The sequence below is a fragment of the Neopelma chrysocephalum genome, unplaced genomic scaffold (genome assembly GCF_003984885.1).
Source record: "Neopelma chrysocephalum unplaced genomic scaffold, ASM398488v2 Primary Assembly neopelma1_71, whole genome shotgun sequence".
Classification (NCBI taxonomy): Eukaryota; Metazoa; Chordata; class Aves; order Passeriformes; family Pipridae; genus Neopelma; species Neopelma chrysocephalum.
The window spans coordinates 9,507,474-9,534,190 of record NW_020897731.1 but is presented as its reverse complement, the minus strand read 5'-3'; the positions used below and the strand labels follow the sequence as shown (position 1 = coordinate 9,534,190).

The 26,717-nt window shown below is 41.0% G+C and overlaps 1 protein-coding gene across 1 annotated transcript in view; it reads left to right on the top strand.

Moving 5' to 3' along the window:
• The first annotated feature begins 355 nt into the window (after positions 1-355).
• PPARGC1A (PPARG coactivator 1 alpha) overlaps positions 356-26,717 on the top strand; it is a 373,942-nt gene continuing 347,580 nt past the window's right edge. The window contains exon 1 of the mRNA XM_027686341.1: positions 356-635. Coding sequence (XP_027542142.1) covers positions 549-635 — 87 coding nt within the window. The 5' untranslated portion in view covers positions 356-548. The remainder of the gene's footprint in view (positions 636-26,717) is intronic.

Sequence of the window (26,717 nt, the reverse complement as noted above, 5' to 3'; positions counted from 1 at the left end):
GGGGCGGGGCGGGGAGGCCGGGCCGCGGCCGGGAGGGCGGGCCCGCCCGCGGCGGCGCTGCCCCGGCGCGGCGGGGGAGGACGCGCGTCGCCACTTGCCTGCTCCTTCCCCGCCGCGGTGCGGCCGCAGGTCCCGCAGGCGCCCCCTCGTTCCCGTGCGCAGGGGCTGCGCTGCCGAGCGGGGACGGGCGGGCGGGCGGGGATGGCGAGGGCGCCCGGCGCTGGTGATCCAGTGCCGGGGTCTGTAGCGCGGCCCGTCCCCGGCGGCGGCGGCGGCGGAGTGAGCGCGCGCACGTGACCGGCCCCGGCCCCTCGGTGCCGCCGCGAACGGCCGCGCTCACACACGCACAGACACGCGGTACCCGCGCCTCCATCCATTCTTCCGTCCTTCCAGCCCCGCTGCCCCGCACGCACCGCGCCGGCCGCCGCCAGCGCGAAGCTGTCGGCACCACTCCGCGGGGGCAGCGCCAGCGGCGGCAGCGACCCCGCAAGAGGCAAGAGTTTGCGAGGGCTGCTCGCGCCTTCCCGAAGAGGTTTTGCGCCCAGAGGATGGCTGGCTGCGGGCTGTCGGAAGACGCTTGCTTCTCCTCCTTCTTTTACAACTACACCTCCTCCTGGGAGACCTCCTACAACCAGGTAAGAGGTGGCCGGTGCTGCGCGCTCGCCGCGGCTGCGCCCGCCCGGGTGCTCGAGGGAGACGAAGGTGGTGCCAGTGCGTGCAGGAAGGGTCTGGAAGTATTTCTGTTCAGCGTGTATTTGTGTTGTGGGGACGGGAGGGTTTGAATTAGCCGAGAAAAGAAATGACAGAAAAGAGCCTTTTCCCTTGAGCCTTTCGGGCCCCTTCCCTCCGCCTCCGCCCCTCCCGTGAGGAAGAGGAGCGTGAGGAGAGCTGAGGAGCGGGAGCTGTAGCCCACGGAGTGGTGCGCGATGCCCGGGAGCAACTCGGGGCTCAGCCGGGCAACTCGAGTGGAGTGCCCTGAGCCTGCCCTCGGCTGCGCTGAGGGATCGCAGCGAGGCAGCCGGGCGAGTTTGCCGGGCGGAGGGAGCAGGGTGCGAGTCACAGGCTGCGTGCGAGGGGGACCCCACCGCAGCCGTGTCCCCCTCCCTCGGAAATGGCTGCATACGCATTCTGCCCCGTAAAAATTTCGGATCCTGCCTAAGTGGAAATAGTTCGGCTCACCCGTCTCTCCTCCTGATTCACTCCCGACCCCCCCTTCCCGCACTTAACTTTGATGACTGTGCAATGCGGAGCTCGCAGCCGGGTAACGCCGGCCGGGTCCGTCCCTGCCGCCCGCGCCGGGGCTCGGGCAGCGGGGGGCGGCTGGCGAGGCGGTGGGGGAGAGCAGGGGGAAACCAGAATTCGCGCCTCAGAGGTAGAGAGCTATTCTGGGAGCCTCCGAAGCGCCTTTAATTAAATAACTGTTGTAGTCTGCTGCCCCCGCTGCTTGTCTGGTGAAAGTCTACAGGCAACTGTCATTTATAAACTACACCGGTGTGTGTCTGTGCGTGCGTGCGTGGGGAAGGGGGTTTCTGGCGCTGGCGTGACAGGAAAAGTTGGGCAGCGGATGGAAGCGGGCAGCGGAGCGGGCGAGAGGCGCCCCGGGCTGTGTGGGCGGCGGTGCCCGCGGGGGGGCGGGAAAGCCGGGGGGTGAGTGAGGGGGTCACCTCCCCACTCCCCCCCTGCGGGGGCAGAGCCCGCTGAGCTCAGGGGAAAATGTGCAGCCCATGGCGCGGCTGTGCAGGGCACTGAACCCCCCAAACTAGTAGTTGCCAGTCTGAGGTTGCACCTCACGGCGAGGCATCGGGAAGCCGTGCGCACCTCCCCGCTCCAGGAGTTGCGAACGCCGAACGGCGAGGAGCGGGGCCGCCCTTCGGCAGCGGCCGGGGGCGGTGGGGCTCCGGAGCCCTGACAACCGGCTCGTCCGAAGCAGCCGAATAAATAAATAAATACCAATATCTGTGTCCCGAGTGCGAGCGGACCCCCGCCGGGCCCATCTCGGCAGGCGCCCGCCCCGTGCCGGGCACAGCTGCCGGGTGTGCCGCCCCGGCCGGGGAGAGCCTTCCCGGCGGGGAACAAGTCAGGCTGGCGTGCGCCGAGGACTGGAGGGCTCGTGTGGGGACCAGGCGCTCCTCAAACGCAGAACCAGCGCCGAACCGCCGACTCCCGGGCGCGCCGGAGCCCCTCTGGCTTGGGGAAGCCGTCCGGGGCCGCCAGTGGCCCCGCACCCGGCGGGGCAGCGGGCGGCAGGTGCGCGGGGCCGGCGGCCCGTGGCGGGGCCGGGAGGGCGGCTCGGCTGCCCGGACTCTCGGCCCCGGCGCTCGGCTGCCCGGCCGCCCGGGGCCGGTTGCGGCGGGAGGTCGCGCCGCGCTCGCCGCGGCTCGGGGTGGCCGGTGCGACCGAGCCCGCGCCGGGTGTGTGTGTTCCTCTGCACGTACCGAGGGTACACACCGGTGCCAGTGTGTTTATGTGAGCACAGAACGTGCGTTATCATCCTGCTAAATGCGAACCCGTGCAAGTCACTGGGATTTAAGAAAGGCTCATGCCTGGTACAAAAGCCAGGCAGTCATAGGAAAGACTGCTTTGAAACCATCAGAGGGAGAAAATGGTTAGGAACACAGACAATAAAATCAGGTTTAAACCAGCTCCTTTATCTAAAGTTAGTTTCATTCTGTAGCGAAACAGTTCGGTGAAAGGATAGCATTGTGAAATGATAGGTTCTCTTACATCCCCTTTCAGGAGAGCAAGCCTGTATCACAATGGAAGCAGGAAGAATTGCTGGCAAATCTAGAGTTGATCTATTCTAAATACCGATGTTGAACTGTATCTAAGGGAAAACGCGGGAGATAATTCAGGATGCAGAAGGTCTATTTATAGAAGGACTATACAAACTGTAGGGTATATACACAAAGTTGAATTAAATATGCATGATTAGGAAAGGCGTTTCGAAGGAGAAGGTGTAATCATTACATAGCATTACAACGGGAACAGATGAGCTTGCAAGACTTTCCAGGGTGAAGATGAGAAGAATTTTTAAGACACATATTCTTTCTGGTGCTCAAGGCTCCTTTCTATTTTCATCTTTTGCGTATTACGTTAGCATTTACATCAGTCAAATTCACCAGCTGAGGATTAGCAGTAAGATGTTAGTCTGAATATGAAATAAAAATGAATATGGGATTTTGCTGCAAATAGCTTTTTCTCACAAGTTTTAACACTTAAAAAGGCAGAGTTGGCTTAGATTTGACAGCCAGCCATATTCGTGTTTGTTTGTTTTTACCTGAATTGCATTAAAAAAAAAAAAAGCTTGGAAACCGTTTCTTCTTGCTAAATATAGCAACATAGCCAAAATAGATTTTGTCTTCTATACTCTGTTTAAAACAGACCAGCAAACAGAAAAACTTTAAAACAAAGTGCTGAGATGAGAAGATGGGTTGACTACTGGAAAAATAGTTTTTTATTCCTAGATCAATATGATGCACTCTCAACATCTAGTACGAGGTAAAAGGATCCCTTGTATAATATCAATAGTGGCTCAGCCATAGCTTACTAAAAAGAATCTTTTCCTGGCATCTCAAGGCTTTAATGAGAGTATAAGTAAGCAAAATAAGACTTAACAATGGAACCAGTCAGGTTAAAGAGAACAGTGACATCTTCTAGAAGCATAATATATGATCCGGCATCTTTGAAAGAGAGATCGAATGTTTGCCTTATAATTCAGGGAGGTTGAGATGTATTTCAGCTTTTATATTTTTGGTGCATTATTGCAGTTCATTTTTAAGCACAAGCTTATATGTGTGATTTGTTGGCAGTATTCTTGGAAGGAACTTTTCCATTGCATATTAAAATCCAAAGTGCATCACAAAAAGCTTGTATTGGAAAAATCGTGTCTAGAAACTTTATAAAGTCTGTTTTGGATCAATTTCTGAGATAGTCTTCCAGAATATAAGGTTCTGTATTAGTTACAACTAAGACTTTGCATTACTAAGGATAACTCCAAAATATTGAGTATTCTCCTGAAGTTTGCTCTCTATTTTTTGTAGTTATTATAGTACAGGGACTTAACCATTATGCTAAATTCTGGACTAGACAAACTTGTAGACTTAAATCTTGAGATCTTTGAACTGCGGTTGCATAAGCTTACCTGTGTTGTCTTGCCAATGTGTGTAAACCTGAGGTGAAGCAATATCCATCATATTTCCTGTTGATTCATTCCATAATCCGCATTTTTAGACCTTCTTAACATTCTACTTTTAGTTCTTTACTTTATAAAATAAAGCTTATTAGTTTATTTTTGCTGGAACCTTCCTGAAGATATCTTCTGGAAATTCTCTTTACATCTGTTTCTTAATTAGTAGTCATGAGTAAAACGCAGCAATTCCTAAGTACTGCAGAGAGGGTATTCAGCCTTGCAAGAGCAGTAATATTCTTGGGCATAACCTGTCCATGCTGAACTGGCAGCATTATTTGTATTAATTATTTCTCATTCTCCAGTTCAGAATTGGATACGTTATTGTGTTACTAATCTATGTGGTTGGGAAGTGCTTGAAAATCATTTGAATGTAGTTCATGAATGAAATCCTATGACTAACACATAAATCTGGATACTTATTTTAATTTGACCTCAAAATCCTTGCAGTGTAGAAGTAAATTGAGAGGTGTATGCTGCCTGATTGATGCCATTATTTCAGAGATTTTTCCCTGTAACACTCAGCTGTGGACTTATTACCTGGCGCCATTTCTTTGTCCTGTGTTTTCAAACATGGCAGTACATTATACAACATAGTTTGACAAAATGTATTGTGGAAGTATGAGTGAGTGAAAGACAAAGCTAAGAGCCAGCCTTGTGGCTCGGCTCTTTGTCTTTTACATATACAGGGACAAAAGTACCCCAATGCAGCCAGAGCTTTCTGCTGGTATTTTGGGGAGCTGGACTGTGTGTAGTATATTGTTTTTATGCATTTTCTTCTTTTACCTAGAGTAAATCCAATGGCCACTTCTGTTTTGGTCCGTAGTCACTGAGACTTTTTGACTTACTTTTGTTTCCATGGTTTCTGGATTTTTTTAATTTGTTTTTATTTTTTTTAAATTTGAATAATAGAACTCAGAGTCTGTGCGAGTTTAGAAATATGCTAGATTAGTTCATGTTAATGCACTGCATGTATGTAGCATATACTAAGTATGAGTGTGTATGGAGATGTTGAATGAGAGATACCAATCTGCACAAGATTGGACAGTGCACTTCATGGTTTTGGAGATGTTTTTCTTCAATGGAAGAGCACTCAGTCAATAGTTTTACGTTATTTGGCTGTGAAAACCAATGGAATAAAACCATCATTCTACTTCAGTGACATTTTAGCAGAGCCTGTAATATCTCTGCAAATTTAAAGAATGCCGTCAAAACTAAATTAGTTAAGAGAAAAAGGCAATCCAGGTTTAGTATTAGTAGAAAATGTGTGGTAATTTTAGAAAAGAGTGAATCTTGGAGTTGAAATTTTTCTGACTTTTCTGTTTCCAAGGGGTGTTCATTCCCAAAGCTGAGAAAACAGCAGTAAAAATGAAAGTGAAACTGAAGAGACCTATTTTCTTGACATCCCAGCAGAAGATAAATGATAGCATAATGAGAAAGGTGTAGTTTAATAAAAGCAGGTAATAGACTTTAAAAAAATATTGTTAAACATGATTCTCTTTCTTTCAGAGATTAATGCCTTAATTGGTCATTCAACACAGTAACTTTGAAAACTGTATTCCAACAGCAGGCTTGTTTAGCAAAAAAAGCATGGTTTAAACTGGGAAAAAAACATTTTTTCATGGCCCAGAGCAAACCAGCTAAATAGTTTATACAGTAGAGCACAATGATGCAAGTTTAAAGCACGTGCAGAAAATGGTCAAGATATTATTGTCATATCTTAGTTTAGAGGAAAAGCTCATGTGAAAATTGTAAGTTACAGTTACGACTGTGATGAACTAATGCAGTTTAGTGCTTTATACATAAGATGGGATTTTCAAAAATACAGTTGTGTTCAGGAGAAAATGTCAGTAGTTCTAGCAATGTGTTCTGAAGAAGAGGGCAGGGAGTTCTTAGCTGGTCAAATGCTCATGTGGTCTAAGCAGAAATGTAAAAGTGCAGGGTTTGCATTGGAATGAGAATGGGGTCATCCACCCTTTGTACTCATCATCAGGGAAGCAGAACCTTCTTCCAGAGAGACCATAGGAAATCAATGAGTACACTTTGCTAGTGTAGAGATAAATGTGTACTGCGGAAGGGTATTAAATATAAAAGGGCAGCAGTAAAATGATTTACTACATGAAGCAGTGGAACTTTCTTTTGGTCACCTAAAAGGCAATTTTCTTTTTTTGATAACATAATTGTATTTTTTTAATACTAATAACTGAAAAAGGCTGGCAAATCAGCTCTTTTACAGGGATTTGAGTCCTAATGTAGTATAATAATGTAATCTAGGAGAGGCTTGTTTACAAACATCATCTTATTTACAAACATATACATGTTTTTTTAACATATTATCTGGCATTTATAATTTAGACTTTAATGATCTGATCTGACTTACCAAAAGTTAATAGGGTTTTTAATGTTTTTTCCTGAGGCGGTGTGGATGCTTGTGATCCAGTTTGTCTCGCCATGACCAGAAGGTATCACTGAGGGATACCAGCACAACGGATGCACATAGGAGAGAACCTGATGTATGTTTAGGTGTAGAGGCTTAATGAAATGTGGAAGAGCAGGTGCACAGTCCTAATGTGTTGGTGGTTTTTTTAGTTTCCTGTGATGTGTCTGTTTGCTGTGTGAGCAAATCTCCGTGTACATTTAAAACTTATAGGACTGTGAAATTGCTAAAAAGGACAGAAACTAAATAATTCTAAAATATTTTTTGTCTTAAACCCTGTGTTCTCTACAAGTGGCAGTAAAGATTCTCCTTCTGCTACAAAACTGTGTATTACTGCCTTGTCTCTAAAGGTAAAATTAAGGTGAAGAGAGATTAATAGCAGAGCGACCCTTGCTCTGAATATAGCACTTGTGACACTGTGGTGCTAATTTTGAAAGGAGAAATTGGCTATTTGCGGTTCCATGTGAACTCAGTGTGACCCAAAATGATGAGAGGTGTGTCTAGGCTAGCACTTTTTTTGGAGGCAGGAGCGTGCTGCGTTCATCCCAACTCTGCTGTGCTTTGGTTAGTGTTGTAGGTTGATCTTGTGGCAAATGAACGGAATTCCTTTTGGATAAAGCTGGACTGCAAGATGTGTTCCAGGAGTGCCCCTAGTGCATTTGAGCTAGGAATTGATTATCAACTAATGAGATGAGACCAGAGCTAGGATGTAGTTAAATAGTCAGCCATAGCCTGAAGTGCGTGGTACAAAGCTTGTCATGTAGATGTCGGATCCTCAGCACCAGCCGTCTGACTCTTCCGGTCTTACCTTTCCACATTGCTTGCTTGTGTAGACAGCCCCTGCATACAGTCAGGTTTGCCTAGCAGAGGGCACGTGGAAGCCCATATTTGGGAAGCTGTTTGGAGACTCGTGGGTAGAATGGGTCACTTGACATTCATCCGTATGTTGCAATCATAAGGCCATTATTCTTTCCCTCAAAAAGGGATGGTTTGTGTTGGCATGAAGAGGAAAGGTTCGTTTGATCACTTGTAATATAACACGAGTGAGTAAGAGGCACTAGTACTTCGGCTTGCAAAAGCCCTCCACATTTTTAACCCATTTTATTATTTGCAAGAGCAATTTAGTTCCTAATGTTAACAATGAGTGATTATGATTCTGTACTTCCGTTTACAGCATAAATTAGCATTTTGTTTTCCATTACAGCTTTTGAATAAGGAATTATAATGTATAATTTGCTGCAAATAGATGTTATCATCTCTTTGGATGTGAACAACCACATAAACTTGAGCAAATGATAAAAATGGAATCAATTACTTCTCAAATGGAAGTAGTTTACAAACCTTCACAAACAAAATGGCAATAGTTGCTGGTTATTGTAACAAATAATTAGGGGTTTTTTTAAACAACATTTATTGAATTCTATTGACAATTTAGTAATTGCTTATAGAATATTTAATCACCCCCCTCACAAAATACATGCCACACAATATATGCATTTTTTAAACCACAAATTGCCTCTGTAGTCCTTGTTTGAAGCTTTACTCATGTATATTCACCTGTACAAATGTTCCAGAAGGGGAGCACTGAGCACAAATCATGCTGATGATGATTAGAGAGCTTCACAATATTCTGGAATTAGTAGATTAGGATTGAAATTGTAGAGGAGAGAAGAATGAAGAGTATGTGTTGTAGGCTGTATCCAAAGCCTGCTGAAGGTGATGTGAATTTTTCTGCCGTTTTGAACTCGTGACCTATGTCCTGGTTATAAGAAGGATAAAGAAGAGACGAGATGTTATTACAGGTGCTTGAATGAGTGAACGCTGTAAGTCTCTACTGTAGGGGAAGATAATAACTTGTACTTTAATGAGTTTACTAGTTTGAATTTCACAAAACAAGTTTTCACTGTCAGTAGCTGCGATATATTTCTGTATTATACAGTTATTCATGCTTGGAAAAATACCACTCCACAGCCAAAACGAATGTGAGAAACAGTCCAGAATCACTCTCATTCTCTTCCCATTGCAGGCTTTCTTCATATCAGTAAAGGACATAATCCAAGCATCATTTTCAACCCCTTCCTTTCAAAGAGGCTGTCTAAATTCTGATGATTTTCTACATACTGGTTTGCATATATGTTTATTTCTGATCCCCGAAAGCTCTGACTGTGAAGTCACCACCTACATCGTCTCCTGTCAACCTGAATTCATCAGCCTTTTTCTCACAGTCATCCCTGGTAACCCCATTGTATCCATCCATTCTGTATGCAGTATGAGCCCTGATTGTATGTACTGTTTTGATTGGCCCTACTGTGTGTTTTACCCTTATGTAAAAATACAAATTAAAGTCCATACTTTGCCTCATTTAATGCTTTAGATTTTAGACCTCTTGTTGTCCTTCTAAAGACTTTGCATAATTTAGTTGTTCCCTATTTACTGTTACCACCACCTCTTTTTGTTTATGACTGATGCTAATTATTAAAAATGGATAATTATTAAAAATGGATAATCTTATTTTGTGCTTGGAAAACTATGGAATAAACTGACCAAAACCCATCATCACCCTGCTGCATTTCACTCTATTCATCTGTTGCTTGTTTCTTTAGGATGATGTCTGCTGCCATACTTGGATCACTCTGTAAATCAGATAAACAATAACTTTTTATTCTTCTAATAATTGAAAAAAGACTAATGATGTATTTTCTCATTTGCTCCAGTCTACCAAACATTGAAGTAATTGAGGGGAAAAAAAACTAGATAGAATGGGAATAGCATAACTTCCGATTCACGGTGCTGTGTTCAGCCTTAGAGCTTTCTTTTGAGGACATGGAGCTGATTGTTTAGGATGGAGCTTTCTCATAATTTTATTTTTGAGGCAACTGTTGGTTGTGAAAATTTACTTGTTTTCTCATTTTGACTATAAATCTGTCTGTTTGGCTTTTTTTTTTTCTTTCTGAACAAACTGTCTTGGGCTGGAGCAGAAGGGGAATGTTATGACACTGCATATTTGCAGTGAACTTTTTTGAAGTTTAGAATGGGCGTCTGGTGTAATGATACCTGAAGGGCTGCTGGAACTTGATTTTAGAAGTGTGTGCATGGCTTCATGAAACATATCCACAGTCGTCACAGGCTTCTTGGACTGAGCAATTCACAATGTTAGAGGTTTATTTGGTTTGTCAAAACTCAAAACCTCACTCCAACAAGATAACTCACTTCAACCATTTGTTTTCTTTTTTTTTTAAATTATTTTTTTGAGTCCGACAGCACATTATGACTTGAAGTATCTGCTAAACTTGACTTTTTATTCCTGAAGCTTATTATATCTGCCTTCTACCTCTCTATGCTCATAGTTTGCTTAGGCCTTGATCCAGCAGACCACTTAATTGCTCAACTGTAAACATTTGAAGTCAAGGGAACTGCTTACAGGTTTAAAATGAATGTGTGGTGTATTGAATTGTGGCCTTAAACAGCTGTATCTTAAAGACAGAGAAGTTTTCTTCCATCTTGTGTGTCAAGTACTTGCCATGCTTCCAATGCATTAGAAGTATTGATGGTAATTATGGCAGTGGGAGCAAGAAAGCAAGGGGGAGATCAAGGAGACCTGGTAATGGTAAAAGAAACCTGCCAATTGTTCACTGGCAGTTCAGTCTCTTTGTTTGTTAAATGGATTTACATATAAAAGGTGATTCCTCTTCTCCAAAACCAAAACCTGTGAATAGGTAGTGCTCTAAAATGCAAAATTATGTGCAGTGACAGAAAGCTATGCATGAAATATACTTGAGGATAGGAAACTCCTTGGATGGTAAACAAGGTTTAAAAAAAAATATGGCTGAAAACATGTAATGGTAAGAAGAAAGATTGTAAGTAGGGCATGCACACACTTAAATATTTAGCCATGTGAAACAATGAGTTGAATGAACTACTGACCAAATAAATTAGCAAAACAAAAGTAAGGTTGCACTTCTAGCCTTTTTTTATTTTCATCCAAAAGACTGTTAATTGCTGGAGGATTAAAATAATTCATGTTCAGGGATAGAAAGTGATAACAACGTGCAGAGCTTGGATGCTCCAACTGTACAAGCAACAGTGAAAAGAATACTTTTCTCTCTGTGTGATGTCAAAGCCAAAAGAGGGGTGGGGGGGAGAAGGAGGGGATTGTGGCTCTTTGATGTCACTTTCAGAATAAAAATAATGCTGCAAAAGAAAGAGCATAATCTTTTTCTATTTATCTAAGTCCTTTTTTTTTTTCCTAAAGAGTTAGGGCAGCATTGTTAATTGATTTTTCTGACACTCATAATAACAGTTGTATTAAAAATAATTTACAAAGGATTTTTTTTTCCAGAAGCTGAGCCCTGCAGAATCTGTTATAGGAAAGTGGGTAGAGAGTGGATTATTGTACATCACTGTTCTCTCATAATTATAATCTGCTTGATTGGTAAAATGCATGTTGTGCTTTTGCATTGTCCATTTTCAACGAGTGGTGTCTTTCCAATAAGATTTCCTGGTTTAATAGTAATAGCATCAGTATCTCTCATGCCCTCTCAGTATAAATAAAGGTTGTCCTAACAGCTGCTCAGATTGTGCTGGCATAGTAGCCATCTTTGCTGGAGTGTCAGTTTTTGGCTAGAATATTTTAACACACTGGGGCTTTTCTCTGGTTACGAGTGGTTGAATCATTTCCAGCTGTGAAAACAGATGTGTGGCTTTTTTGGGAAGTAAAGTTAATTAGGGGAGGCTTATGAATTGATTCTTTTTTTTCTTTTTTTTTATGGCAGGGTTAGAGGATGCCTTTAGAAATGAAGTAGGTTTTTTTTAATGAATGTGAATCTGGACAGACCAATGCAAACAGCATTATAAGGAAAATTTTGGGAATATCCATGACAAAAGGAACATTTCCATTGCACAATAACTTTTAAAACTATGATAAAAATGAAAAGAAGAAATACTTACTATTTACATTGATAACTAATAAAGTTGAGACAAAAATGGCAAATAAAAAGGACTAGCTAATTTTTGTGCATATTGTGTATTGATATTGTTGTTTGGCTGTTTTGTAAGGCAGCTCACAGTTGTTTTAGATCTGTTTGGGCCAACAGTTCACAGACATCTCATTAAATTTTTTGTTTTCTTCGTCTTCGACTTCTGTCTTTGAAAGGAATTCTCTAGGTGAAAACTGGAAAATATTTGCCATGTTTCAAACATTCTATTCCCTTTTGTGTTTAGCTTAGTGATTTGTACCTTTAACATTGATGTCTGTCTATTTTTAAGTCTGCTGGTAGGCACAACCCAGTTTTGTGGAAAAGGGAGCTTTTCATGTGAACAAACTCTTAGTTTTGTGATTTCTTTCTTACTCTTCTTGTTCTTGATTGTTACATAAAATAAATGGCAAGGGTGGAAAAAACAAAACAGCAGCAATTGCTGTTAAAATTAATTTAAAAAATGAATTTTATAAATTACAAAAATTGCTGTCAAAAATTAAACAAGCAAACTTGTTTAATTTTTTTATTCTTGTTGAAAATGAGCATGGAAATCTATTCATTAGAACATCCTGTAGCAAGGATGTTGTCCCTGGGCACATGCTGGGGCTGCGTAGTGTATGGAGCACTGAAACCCCAGATGTACAGAAGTGCCTGTAGGATTATCAGTAAACCTTCATGTTTAAATGAACTATAAACTCACTGAGCAGCATTCAACTTTTCTAAGACTACTGCAACTGTAAATTAACAATGCAAACAGAAAAAAAAATAGATCATTTACACATATATTTTGCATTTTTTCCCATGGGAAAAATGAATACTTGGAAAGATCATGGAGAGACCATTATGAAAAAATTATATTTCTGGGAATCACAAACATGTATCCATGAAACGACTGACCACCTCTTCTCCCATGAGTAGGTTGAACTGTAGGACTTATTTGGTGCTTGGATACATTCCCTCTTAGAGAGCCTCGAGGAATGGCTTTGCATGTTTAGGAGAGTGTGTTGCTGATGTGAGATTTGCAGAGAATGAGGAGATGATGTACTTCTCCTGTTTTAAATGTCCAGGAAGTGGGACAGTGGTTTTAGGTGTTTTTTGTAAGGGGCATTGCTCATTATTTAAGCAGAGTGACTGCCTACCTTCGGATTAGTAGTTGCCCAGGATGAAGAATGGATGTGGCAGTGCAAGTCTCTAATGTTAGTCTCTAATGTTAGATTCCTGGTTTTGGATATAATTTTGCCAGATGTTAACTATATGAACTGGGTTTTGCCACAGTTGTATGTCTCAGGTTACAGTTTGTGTTTGGTTAGTTTTGTTTCTTTGTGGTTTTTTTTTAATGCAGGTATCAATAAACACGATTTTGCTGTCTTCAGCAATGTTATTAGATTAAAAAAGAAAACGTAAAATTTCATACTGTAATGAATAATTAAATCTTGTCGCTAGGGAAGGCAGTTTAAAGTGTAGAACTGTTTTTTAGTAGAAGATGTGTTGTTTTTATTTTTTCTTGGTGAAGAATTATTAAGTATAAGACAAAAAGCAAACAAGAGAATAAAAGGACTGGCATATTGAGAATATTTTATAAAAATATGAATTCTTTTGTAGTTTAGAGGATGTAAAGCAAAGTGGCAGCAAAAGTCAAAGCTGTATTTGATTAGAAATCAAAAGGTTATTAATAGTGCTGATTACTTCAGCTTAGTTATATCTGCTCTAGTATTACTCTTATTTGTTTGCAACACTAATCAAGCTTACTGTAAGCCCTTATCTTTGACCAGCCAGAAGAAATCATAAAAGGAAATAATTGTTTAGTGAGAAAGACTTTGATAACAGCATGACTCTTGTGTGGGAGACAAGGAGATAACACTGTCTGAATGAAATGATATAACCAAGGTAACTAAGGTGATAAATTCTTTAGCTGTCCTGTCCCCAGCAGTAAAATATACAGCAAATTAAAGGTGTCTTTTCAAGAATCATTTTAAGAACTGATTGTATTTGTAATTTGCATGTTTCACATTTGCATGAATGTGTGGAGGAAATGGAGGAGATTTGGTGTTGGGAATAGTACAATTTTGTAAATCCACAAATTTAGCCACAGAGTTTGACCAGATGATTCAGCCCCTACTTACTATCCAGTTATCTCTCTATTGAATTGAAAACTGTGGTTGGTGTTTGAATTTTCACCAAAATATTTTCCAAAATTTAAGTATTTATCCGAAGGAAGGCATCAAGCATTCAGTAAAGCTTTTGCTACTTACTGTACTGGTTAATCATTCACATTGTTTGCTTTCCTTAGAAAGTCCTGTTTTTCAGTACAGTTGTTCAGAATTAATTTTCTAGGCAAAGGTTCTCTTTTGACTTGACATGGTAGGTTGGGAAGCCCTTCAGTATCTCTTTGTTTCTACCTCTGAAAAATACTTTTACTCAAGACACCAGCATGTCTTCTTTTTTTAAGCTAAACAGAGTGACCTCTTTAAGACTCTTACTGGAGGACATTTTTTTGCAGACTTAAGTACATTTGCATAACTTCTCTGTTTTCCTTCCAGTTTTTTGATTTCCCTTTAGGAAAATCAGATGCCAGAAGCATGAGATGGTATTTCAGTATTGGTCTCTACAATGCTATCAGTACTACAGAGAAGAATTTACTTACCTGCTTCTCTTCATTACATTCAAGGTTCAAATTAATTCTTTTTGCTGCAATATCACAATGAGAGTTCACATTGAGTAACTTGTGCACTTCAGTACTTATTGTCTTAACTGAGTCATGATTATCCAGGTTATAGTCTCCCATCCTGTACATATGTTACATTTTCTGTTCATTGATCTGCAGCTCAGTACTTTATTTTATCCAAACAGGCTCAAGAGCAAGCAAGCAAGGAAGAGGCAAGTACCTGTATTTTAGCATCAGCGATGGCCCATAGTGGTTTCAGTGTGGTGTAATGTGCAGTCAGGTGTGCTAAGGAAGTTACCATGCCAGTTGTTCACCTTTACTGCCCCTTTGCGTTAGTGTGGCTTTTGTGACAGAAGGCCCTCCATCCAGATTTTCAAGCTTAACTGCACACCATATTGCTCCCTAACCTGGTTCTTTCAAAATGACCTAAATTAATAAAAACATTGAAAAAATTCTACTGTTATGAATCTTAACAACCACAAGCAAACCTGTCTTAATTTTGAAAAAGCTTGAGTACAGTACAGTAGTGATGTGCTGTCATGCTGGGTGATCGTCAAGAAGTGATGATGAGCAACTAGAGGTCTGTAGGGGTGGTAGCCTGGGTCAGCTGCAGCCTCAAGAGACTCTCTGAATTCAGCCTGTTTGCTGTAAAAGCACTGAATTCGGAGAGGTACTAAGTAAGTAAGAATTAAATGCTTTTTCTGTGAAAGATTCGAGATGGAAACACAGTGGGAGCTTCTTGGTTTCAATAGGTGTGGATTTTTCCTCTATAGAGCTATGGGTAATGAATGCATCTTTCTGTAGATGTGTGTTGAAGTTGTGATTTTTATTTTTTCCCCCACACCTTTTCAAGGAAGTAATGATTTTGAGTGATCAGGTTTTTGAAGGCTCAGCTTCAGACGTCGTAAATAGGGTTGACTTTCAACAGCTAATTGTTTAGCCGTTACTGAATTTTTGGGCTTTTTGAGCAACTAAATCTTGAACAACAAGAATCAATGTCTCTTGACATGCGTGTCTCTAATATTTATGTGTGAAGACAGCTTGTAACCACATTGCAGGGAAAGCTATGGAAACCTTGCTAGGCTGGATTATGCAGAGAATTGACAGTAGTCACAGAAATTGATTACTGTAACTGATGTCTCTTTTTAATAATGTATTCTTATGATGTTTGTAAATCACAGGCAGGGCTTTGAAGACCTGAATACTTGCAGTATAACTTTTTGAAAACACACCTAGTATGGTCAGTCTCTTATATAGTTCCACTGTGCAGGGCTCTGAACTTCATGCATAACATCCATCTGTTCCCCTGTCTGATTTGATGGCATATATTTTGCTTGCAGATTTTTATAAGGTGAAACTGAAGACTGTAACAGACTGTCCTGATATCTGTGTCAGACTTATGTGAGATAAAACACAGCCTGAAATAATTCTCTGTAAAGTGTCAGTGACCACCAAGAGTTTTGATTCAGCAGTGATGACTGTATTTAGAGCTGAGCCCAGGGGACTTAATGTAACAACTGTCAAAGGCTTGTTTTCTGAAGGTGCATGGATGTGAGAAGTAAGGTGCCTTTCAGTAAGACTTCAGTTACATTCTTCTAAAATACATAGTGCTGTGTAGGAATATTTGACATGATTTAAAATTAACTGGCTCAGATAACAAAGGCACAGTGATAGGTTGCACTTCCGTCTTCTAGTGAATTAGTTACTACGGGTCAGCAGGCATGTTAGTGTTCATTCTGTCTGCCGTGCAGATCACAGAGTTGTTAGGGTTGGAAGGGACCTCTGAAATAGAAGAGGTATGCATCATAAAATCGTCTAACTCAGAGTTAACTTAAAGAGTGGCAAAATGTGTTTAAAAGAGTCATGTGTAGCCAGTGCTCTGGTAGGGTAGCACACAGAAATTTCCATTTTAAGAAATTAAACTCAAATGGAAGCGTTAGCAACCATTGGAACATAGGCTGCCCAGGGAAGTGCTTGAGTCAGCATGCCTGGAGATACTTAAAAGATGTGTAGATGTGGTGCTTAGGGACATGGTTTAATGATGGACTTGGCAATGCTGGGTTAGTAGTCAGACTTGATGATCTTAAAGGTCTTTTCCAACCTAAACAATTCTGTGATTCTGTGAAAGTGTTAAGCATTGTCCTGCTCTTCCTGTATTTCTTGTTCTCCCCAGCACCTTCCTGTTAAGAAGTAGCACAATATGTGGCATTTAGTATGTGTTTAATCTCTCTTTTGTTTTTAAACAGATCTTCTTCAACTGGTAGCAGCTTTAAGAATTAAGTGAGGAGAATTGTAGAAATAAAAGCAAATGAGAGAAGCCAATGTAATGATGCTTTATACTTACATATAAGTTTTCTGTTATTTGGAAACTCAAGGGCTGTTGCTTTTGGTTGCCAAATGTTAGGCTGATTGCTTTCAAGGTGAAGCTGTACTGAGCTGCTTTGAACTGATACTGCATGATTAGGGTAATAAGTAAGTGCCACTTAATTGGAACAGGCCTGATCAGAAGACATTCCAGGTAACTGATTTAAGCCAAACAATACTTAATTGCAATGACTGTTGCTTAATGGCGATGGTAATTATGTGCATTGGGGATACCTTCAAATGATTCATTGGTGGTTGGGTCTTTTGTGTCTCCCTCACTGTTGGCTCTTTTTCCTGTTACTCAAAACAGCTTTCAGTGTCTTCATAAATAGCCATGATTCATTCAGAAAGCAGATAAAACCATGGTTGGCTTTTAATAAATCTGTGCCAGAGATTTAAAATAAGCTTGTTTAAAATCATGATGCCTCTAAAGATTTTTGAAGACTTTTCTTATTTGCTTTCAAGATTTTGAACTGTTGGGTTTGCTTTTTCAATTTTCTATGAGATCAGGAATGTTAGAAATGGAAATAAGAAAAGACAAGTCACATAATTTCTTGGCTTCTGGATCAGGGCAGGCTCTAACATCATGAGACTTACTAAATCATAGAAGTTGATATGTTCTCTGCCCTTGGCAAATCATGGGCTTGCTTTAGTTCTGTCATATTTTCTTCCCAGGATTGCTTGTTTTCTTCTGCACAAACCTACCTGATGTGTTACAAAATAAACTGAGGATCCCCCTTATGGTTAAAACTGAACAAAGAAAAACACAGGTCCTTTACTCACTTTTTCTCAAACTTTGGCCTGCAGATGCATGTTTGCACCTTCATAATTTAGCCTTGCTCTGCCTACCTTCTCTATTGCTTTATTATATCATCAGTATGAGGTGCTGATGTTTCCAGCTTCAATTGCTTTATATCTGTCCACTTTTTCCATACACATTTTCATACTTCTACGCTGATTTTTTTGCGGCAGACCCAGGTGTTTATATGGAATATTGTGGAGAGATGTAGTATTTTCTGATTAGTCTGGCAGATGATTTTTCTTCTGATGCTAATCTTACAATTAATTTTTAATTCCAAAAATGTCATGTTTCCATATTTTTCAGTTTTCTGTCTGTTTATAAAGTGAACATGTTGGATTAACAGAAGAGAAAGTGTTTCGGTTTAAAAGACTTAAAATATTTCCACTTGTTATTTCTAGAATAATGAGCGCTTTCATGTTCTTCCCCCTGCCTTACTACATCCAGCACTTGACAGGTGGGTAGATTTTGACAATGGCTCCTGCAAGAAGTGATTTTCAGTGACAGGAACATGTTTAAGACATTTTCATTATTTAAAAACCAGACGCATTTCTCTGTCAGCAAATTCCCTGCCCATAAGAAAGCAGGACAGTATTTTTATTGTGGACCTCAAGAACACTATATTACAGAAACACAGATCACAGAATATTCTGACTTGGAAGGGACCCACAAGAATCATCAAGTCCAACTCTTAAGTGAATGGCCTGTACAGGGATCAAACCCACAACCTCGGCGTTATTAGCACCATGCTCTAACCAACTGAGTTAATCCCTAATTACGTTTTTCAAAACTGAAGGGATACTCCAGGTTTGTAGGATTACATTTCCTTCTGTTCTTTCTTGTTATCTCTTCCCTTTAGGAATACTTAAGCAGGAAATTTAGGGAGACACATAGAAAAGGTGGCACAGGATATTTTGTTGGCAAAACCAGAACTACGTATCTCCAGAGAGCCAAAATCGTCTCTGACTCCTGAAACAAGCAGTCTACATATTGAATTGTAGCTATTTATTTTAACTGGTTGAGAATATTTAGCCCCACTTACTTTGTATGAAAAAATGTTAGAAATATGAAACATTACCTTTATCTGTGTTTCCAATATAGATGTTTATAGGGATTTTGAGAAGCTCTCAGGCATTATTTAAACTACCTAATTCATTAGAAGGGATAGTTAATAACTGTTTTGATGTGGTGTTTGTTTTTCCTTTGCTCTGCACCTCTAAAATGGTAGACAGAATTTTCAAAATGTCTCTCTATTTTGGTGCTTTTATTATGCCTCCACCCTGCCTTGAGATTCACAGAAGGGCCTGATTTGCAGTGGGTAGATATGGAGTACTTTCAGAAAGTGTAGGCTTCTTTAAAGTGTCTAAAGGTTGGTACCATTTTCCTGTAGAAATTAAAAATGAAACCAAAATTATTTACAACACACTTGCAAGACCACTTAGTTTAGTAAATTTGATGTCTCAAAGCACATTAGTGAGATCTAGACCCTTATTTTGCTAAGAATTGCACTTACTAATATAATCTCTTTTAAGTCAAGGACTTGTGTTAAAAAAACCCAAACAAGTAAATTAATAAATAAGAAAATCATAAATCTAATTTAAAACATAAATCCAACATTGCCAATGTAATAGCCTATTATTCTACTTCTCTGATGTATAAATAAACACACATTTTTATCGCAGCATGACTTTCACTTCAGTGCAACATAAATGCAATTCTTTTATCAGTAATTTCCACTTATATACACAAATCTTGAAGTAAAAACAGTCATAAAACATAGCTGAGTTAAATCTGTTGACCAGTCTACAGAATATATGTACTTCTTTTTGTAACTGGTTTTATAGTTTTTCCCTTTTGCTGTACTAAATATTGCTGTTAAGGAGAGCAGTAATTTTAAATATTTTGAGTAAATTTAGGAATAGTTACAATGTTTCTCATTTAGTAACAGATTTTAAAATAAAGGCCAAAATTGTTAGACAGTTAAAAAGTAAATTAGTTTGTTTTAAGCTAGCAGAACTATTAAATAGGTTGTAATTTGGTGATTTAGCCAGAGTACAGTTAATGTAGGCAGAGATGACTGACTTCTGCTGAGGACCTACCTACTGCCTGTATGGGAATTAGAGTTCCTTCACTTGTAGGTGCGTTGTGGAGCTGTTTCAATGAAATGCTGCAATTTATTTTTAAGGTTTTCCGACACTGTATCGAAATCTGTCCCTTATTGGTTGGAGTATCTGTTGAGACTGGAAGTTACCTGGCTCAGTTTGATGGCTGTGGCTTCTTGTGTAAGGACGCAAGAGGAATGACGTAAGGATGCTCGCCGTGGCGTGAAACCGTGTTACAAGATGTGGTCCCATAGCAAATGTGTTTTTTTGCCTAGCTGTCAGCATTTTAAAGGTCCTTTTGCCTCTCACCCAAAAGGAGGGTGCTTCCATCTCTCTTATCTTCCTCCTGTACCTGGATATTTTATTACTGGTGTGTTGCTGTGGGGGAGTGGCAGCAGCTGTGGCTACAGGCCATTGAGGCTGCAGCAGAGGTACTGTTTTCATCACTGTACTCCATCTCTTGTCTTATGATGCAGACAAGCGCAGTGTGTTTCTCACTTGTGCTGTTGCTGATGTAGTTGTTCTGGGATTTGAAGCCTTTCATTTTTTCATAGCCATCATAATCTCTCTCTTTTTGTCCTCCCTTGGCATGTCAGAGTTCAGGAAGGAAGAGTGGATGCCCAGAGGACCTTGTAGTGTGAGTGGTATGTGCATGATTTATGTAGTACCCTACAGAGCTGCCTACACTGAGGTGGGGAGTGCAGGTTACCATGACTTAGTTGGTTGAGACCCCTTATTCAGGGGAGAGGCGACTGCATATCTTCATGGGAGGTGGTGGGGGAAGAGCAGACAATAGGCTTTCTGTGTTGGTTTCAGCTTGTTTACTGTGGGAATTGTAGCTGAATAGAATCTTTTGAAAGCTTTGTTACGTGAGAGAAGATAAGCGCTCTCATGAAACACTAGTAAGGATGTAACAAAAGACACAAAGGGCCATGTAAAAAAAAATGGAGAAATGGGCCATCTCTAATATAAGAGACACTACTACTAGATTCTGGTAGTGCTTCTAAAGTCATAAATTGATAATGCTATTTGTGTTAGATGCCAGAACTGCTGTTGGTGTCCAACAGCAGGACTGATTTTCCCACTGGGAGAGAGAGTCCTGCTGTCCCTGTGGAGAAAAATGTATTAAAAATATGAAAACCAGTGAATTACGTTGTTGTTTGGAAAATACCGACATATACTTTACACAGTGCCTGCACTATTGCATTTTAAACACTTTCAGATATGTAAACTAGAGTAAATTAGGAGAGTGTATAGTACTGGTTCATTTTAGGCACTCAGATGGTATATAAAAGGGCATAAAAAGGAAGGGAAAGGAAACAGACAGAGGATTTGAGGTATTGATAGCTAAAGGATACATGAGAGCTGTTTTTCCATCAGGGATGGAAACTCAAGTAGGAGAATGCAGAAAGTGTCTTCTCCTTCAGGGAAGAACAAGCTCTGCTTAGTGGTATTGCTTGCTTAAGTAGCAGCCCCAGTCATATGTGGGCACCCTCTTAAAATGGGCCACACACAAATGCCAAATGAAAGACAGTACCTGCCTGATAGAGCTTACCCTGCCAGTATAATAGAAGATATGATAGGCGAGTGCAGGCAGGTGGAGAGGTGCAAGGAGACATTGAAACAGTGATCTCTAATCTCTGTATTTACTAATGTACTGGTCCTGCTCTGCAAACAGACAGGGCAGAGACCTGTGCTCTTGAGGACCTGGTGCTGCTTACAACAGTTGTTCTCTCTTTGGCATGGGGGGGTTACTTGGGGAATGTGTCAGAGCTCCTCAAGCTTTTAGGAAAGACACATAATAAGGAGACTTCTGACAGCCCTGAGACTTAAGTCAGCACCTACCTGTACCAGTGGTACAACTAAGACTTGTATCAATATAATGTACACCTCAGTAAGGCAAGTAGAATTGGAGAGGTGTCATAGGACAACAAGTGAAATAACAGTTTGAGGTCTCTGTACTCTTAGAGAAGTATTACTTCAGTGACTCTGCTAAGGAGTGTGTAATGACTCACCTGCCAAATCAACTAGCCCTGAAAATGGATGGCGCTGGAGCGTCGGGCCCATCCCTGGCCGTTGCCGGCAGTGTGAAGCCCACGGGGGCTAGGCCATGGCGAGTAGGAGGGCTGCTGTGGTGAGCCTTGGAGCCTGGGGCGCAGGCCTGGGTGGAGCTGCCGCAGGTGGTCGTAGTAGCAAATATTCAAACGAAGTGGAGCAGGGTTCCATGTGAACAGCAGTTGAACATGGGTCAATCACCTAAGCAATAGGCGAGCGCTGTTCTAAAAGGGCAGGCGATGGCCTCCGTTGCCCTCAGCTGATCGAAAGGGAGTCGGGATCAGATCCCCAAATCCGGAGTGGTTGGTTAGCTCAGTTGGTTAGAGTGCTAATAATGCCAAGGTCACGGGTTTGATCCCTGTATGGGCCAAGGGATACTTTTAGACCATGGTGAAGCAGGCTGTCCCCCTGCAGTCCATGGAAGAGTGACCCACAGGACAGCAGACTTGGAAGACCTCTTGCCCTGTGAGTGGACTTCTTTTCCTGCACTGATGCAGGGGGAGGAGGGAGAACATGGAAGGAAGGAGGGGTGGTTGGAAAGTGTGTTTAAGACTTTTATTTTTCCCTCTTTAGCTCTTATCCTGTTAGTAATAAATTTTAGTACTGTCCTCACGTTGAGTTTTGTTTTGCCTATGTGACTTCTCCCAGCTCTTAGTGATTTTAGTGAGTGCCTAGAATACGGCCAGGGTCAACCCACGGCACCGTAATAATAATTTTTTTTGTGGTTATACAACATACTTCAGCTTTAGAGGATTGAAGCAGAGCATTCCACAAACTTTGTGATTTTAGTATAGTGTATCTGTTTTTTACTTGAACTTATACTTCTATGTTGTTCTAAAACAATGTGTCAAACTTTACAGAAGGTGTCATATATGTCAATAGTTGTGTACTGAAGAAATGCTGTCTGGCTCCCAAAAGAGCAGACTCTATTAAAACAGGCACCAGGAGGTCACCTCAGGTCATAAACTGTGTGCAAAACATAAAACCATTCTGACTTTTCCAAAGGTTTTTGTATACAAACAAGTAACAAGGTAAGGTATTCAATATATTTGATTCCATTTCAGACTTCTGTAAACAAAAAACCTGCAATCCCAATCTAGTAATGTGATAGTATACAAAAAAAACTTGTCAGCATGCATCATCTTCCCCCCCCGCCCCGCTTCCCCCAATTAGGTACAAAAATCTCAGTTTTGTTCATGTTAATATCAGGTAAACTCTGCATTGTGAACCTTACAACGTAGTGTTACGCAAAGAACCAAGTTCATTTTGGGAGATTCTCATATTATAAAAGGGTGAAAATATTGTTGTGTGTTTGACAGCAGATAATCTGGTGACTTTTGGGTAACTTTGTTTACCACTCAGGAGGTCATTGCAAGCAGCTAAGCAGTTGGCTCCATGTACAAATAAGTAGATCCCACTAAATGACAGTGATAGAGTGTTGCAGATTGGACCTAATTTTTCATTTCCTGCTTGTAGAATAGTTCCATTCAAATCCCTTCTTTTTTAGGATTTGATATATTGCAACCCATGTATTTGGAAGTTAAATAATGAATATCTGTGAAAATTAGGTATGAGCAAATCAAGTGGAGAGCATTTGGAAAATGTAAAATGGTTTTTAGATTCACAGAATTTATCAACTTTTTGGAATTTTTTTTTTTACTCCCAAGAATAAGCACTGCATTATGTCCAAGAAACATCAGTTGTGGCAGGGAATGGGAGAGTCAAGGGAAGAAGAATAGGTTTATCTGAATAAAAGTTCTGTGCAGATGCTGAAGAAAACGAAAGGTGATGTTGCATGGCAGAGTTAATCTGTTTCAGCAAGTATATATGCTGTAGATGGAGTAGCAGCTGAATTGCTGTAGAAATTAATTTGCCCCACACAGAATAAGTTGAATAATTTACTAGAATAAACATGCAGGGCCATGATGGGAAGCCATCTATTCAGTGTATCTGTAAAGAGACAAAAAATTAAAGTAGTCTTGTAACATGCTCTTTGCAAGCAGAGAGGGAAGACATAAAAGGATTTCGTTTATGAAAAAACGTGTGTATGACAGGATAGAGAAGCAGAATGGAGGGAAGTCTTGCTGCCATCTTGAGCAAATATGGATACCCAGAAAAATGGACTTGCCAGCTCTGGCATCTGATAATATAAAGGAAGGGTTTTTAGTATTGCTCCTCATATTGATGGATGTTTCTTTTGTCTAGAGGACAGAAGAACTGGAACCTTAAGCAATCCGTCCCTGGAGCAATGCAGCTGTGTACTGTTCCTAACACAGGACCTGTGGCAGTTGTATGTGGGTTCTTTGTGATGGCCACAAAGCTTGTATGGTTCCTACCAATAATACAGTGGTGGAATATGGTGTTCAGTTAGAATAACTTCTAATTTTATTTTCCTTCTCAGCAAAGTAATAGAATGCCCCAGGTCTCCAGCAGAAGCCTGACAGGGGGGAGTGAACTCCTTGTGTAGGTATATGTGTATCATCTATGGAATGAGGCCTTCGCCTGCCATCCTGACTGGAGCAGCTTACTGTTGCATTCCCAGTCGATGGGACTGGGGAGCAGCGGGAGCAGCCTAACAGAGGACAGAAAACTGTGATGGCTTTCATTTGGTCTGTATCAGAAGATGCTTGCTTATGTCTTTTGCAAAGTACTGAATGATTAATTTCCATTGGGACCAATTGAATCAGTACATTATTAAGGAGATAGAACCCTGATTTCTTTATTACAGCCTGATGTCACATCAATAAGCGCACATGCAGCTGTCTCCAGTTTTCTCCAGAACATTATGGAAGTGTTATATTGGGATTGGCTATGCATGTAAAACACACCCTGTGAGACAAAAAGTTTTTGTGGTGTTGGAGAGCTTTCCTGGCAGCTGAATTTGATGAAGTGTGTTTACTTGAGGTGGAATGCATCTTGGGAGATGTTAACCAGGAGTCTCTACACAGCTGTTTGGGCTCCCTTAGTAGCTTCAGAAAAGAGAGATGTGTCCATAGGGCGACTGACCCTCAACCAGTGGTTGAATTTTAATGCACTTGTGAAAATGCATTACTTCTACATGGCTGAAGGTGACATAAAATTCATCTTTACTCGTATGATGGCAAATAGTTTCATCACAGTGACTAGTAACTGGGCACTCCTGTGCAGGTAAGTGTGTTTGCCTTCAGACACACTATAACTGGCATATTAGAGATGAGAACTGATGTTACCAGTATTGGACTGCATGCTAGAAGAGTTGGCAGAAATATTCTCTGAAGTTACAGAAAGGTCTTTGTTAATGAACACATTCTGGTTTTCTGACTTTGTGACGTTTCCCACCATACCAAGTTATTTGAAATTTGGGCTTCCATATAGACAGGTGTGGTAGTTTGTGGTAAGTTGGCAGAAAGGATACTGGGGTATCCAGGTCTTCAAATGCTTGATTTCAGTAAGGTAGCTGTGTACCATTTTCCTTCTGCTTGTTTTGCTATTGAAGAGGAACAGCCAGATTTCTTCTGCTGCTGATGCCTATAAAATTCTGACTCACAGAACTGCTTCTCTAACCACTGCTGGGAAATGAGTTCAGTGGGGTGGTTGATGGAGCAGCTGCTCCCTGTGCCTTGCCCATCTGAGAAGATTATTCTGCTGTCAGTTGATTTGCCTTAACTGCCTACCCGAAGTTCTTCCACTGTCCTTACATGGATCATCTTCTGGTGAATTTGCGAAGCCTTATACCTTGGATCCATTAGTGAAGCAGACTTTCTTGTGCACACTTAATTTGTTGTGCCCTCATGAGAACAGTTCCGTGCTACCCACGGCTTATGATTAGTCTGGCTTTTGAAGGCTGATTCAGCAGACATATCTCCTATAGTAGTCTCAAGTGCAGCAAGTATTATGCATATCTGCTGTATCAAATTCCATGGAGCTTGTGGGTGGTTTGAAAATAATGTGAGCTAAGCAGTTTTTGAGCACAGCTTGTTTCTGTAGATGAAGGCACAATAGCTTCTACAAAGTGCATATTTTTAATTTTTTTTGTCATGTACACTAATCAGGAGCTTAGAAGTAGGAAGTTTCAGTGAGAACCACTCTTTCTTTATGATCTGGGTGAAGTGGGAGAACTCAATTTGCAGTGTTCAGGAATTGCTGGAAAACATGTAAGTAGAAGATTTGTGATGTTTGAAAGACAGTGCCATGACAGAGATGTACAGCAAGTTTTAATAATTTTATATGTGTATAGATCTACATGTGTGTACTGATTCCCCTTTATAGCATTAAGAGCTTAAGGTTTGTCTCCGGTTATACTGAACTTCTCAAAAAAGAGCTAGTAGCCCTGGATAGTGAAGAAATACCTTGAAGTGATTTTTTAAAAAAAATTTTAATATGATGGATGATGGCATACTATTTTCTTTTATGTTAAATCAGTGGTTCCACAAAAGGGCGCTTGCATCATAAGTGTTGTGGTAAATGACTTAAAAAAAAAAAAAGAAAACTGACTTGCTTTTCTAAGTTCAGGCTTGTAGTTTTAGAAGGGGTATTGCTGCTGTTCAGCATTGTTCTCATCACTAGCATTTACTGCTGAAGGGAAGCTGTTTATCATGTCCTTTCCTATCTTTATATTTTTGAAAAGGGAAAGCTTAATGTGCAGACAGCATATTGTTCCCCTCAGGTGGAACCTGTGGACAAATAATACCAGTGGCAGGAAGGGCACAACTCACAATAGTATGACAGGGACTTGTCCTACAGCCTCCCTGTGATCTTAATGCAATGAACAGTTGAGGGGAATGCAGCATGAGTAGTGAATCTTGGTAATTTTTCCTTATTTTACATATCCATTAGCTCCATAGCTGCTGAGTCTTTTGCAGGAGGAGCTGAAGGCAGGCGTGGTATAGCCTGAGTAGTGTTCCTAAAGGTAGAGGCACACTGCCAGTGCTCAGTTCTGTGTACATCTCTGTTGCTGTGTTGTTAAATGCAGTAGTTTGCATGGAACACCTTGTGCTCCTTCAAAGAATCTACACCTAAGAGTACTTAACAATTCCCTGTGTTACCTTTGCGTCCGACTGCAGATGTGTCAGCCTTTCTGCTGAAAGCAATAGGATCTGGAGGTAGTAGAGGGCAGAATTGCAAGCTTGCTTATGTTATAATCCAGTTGGTTTG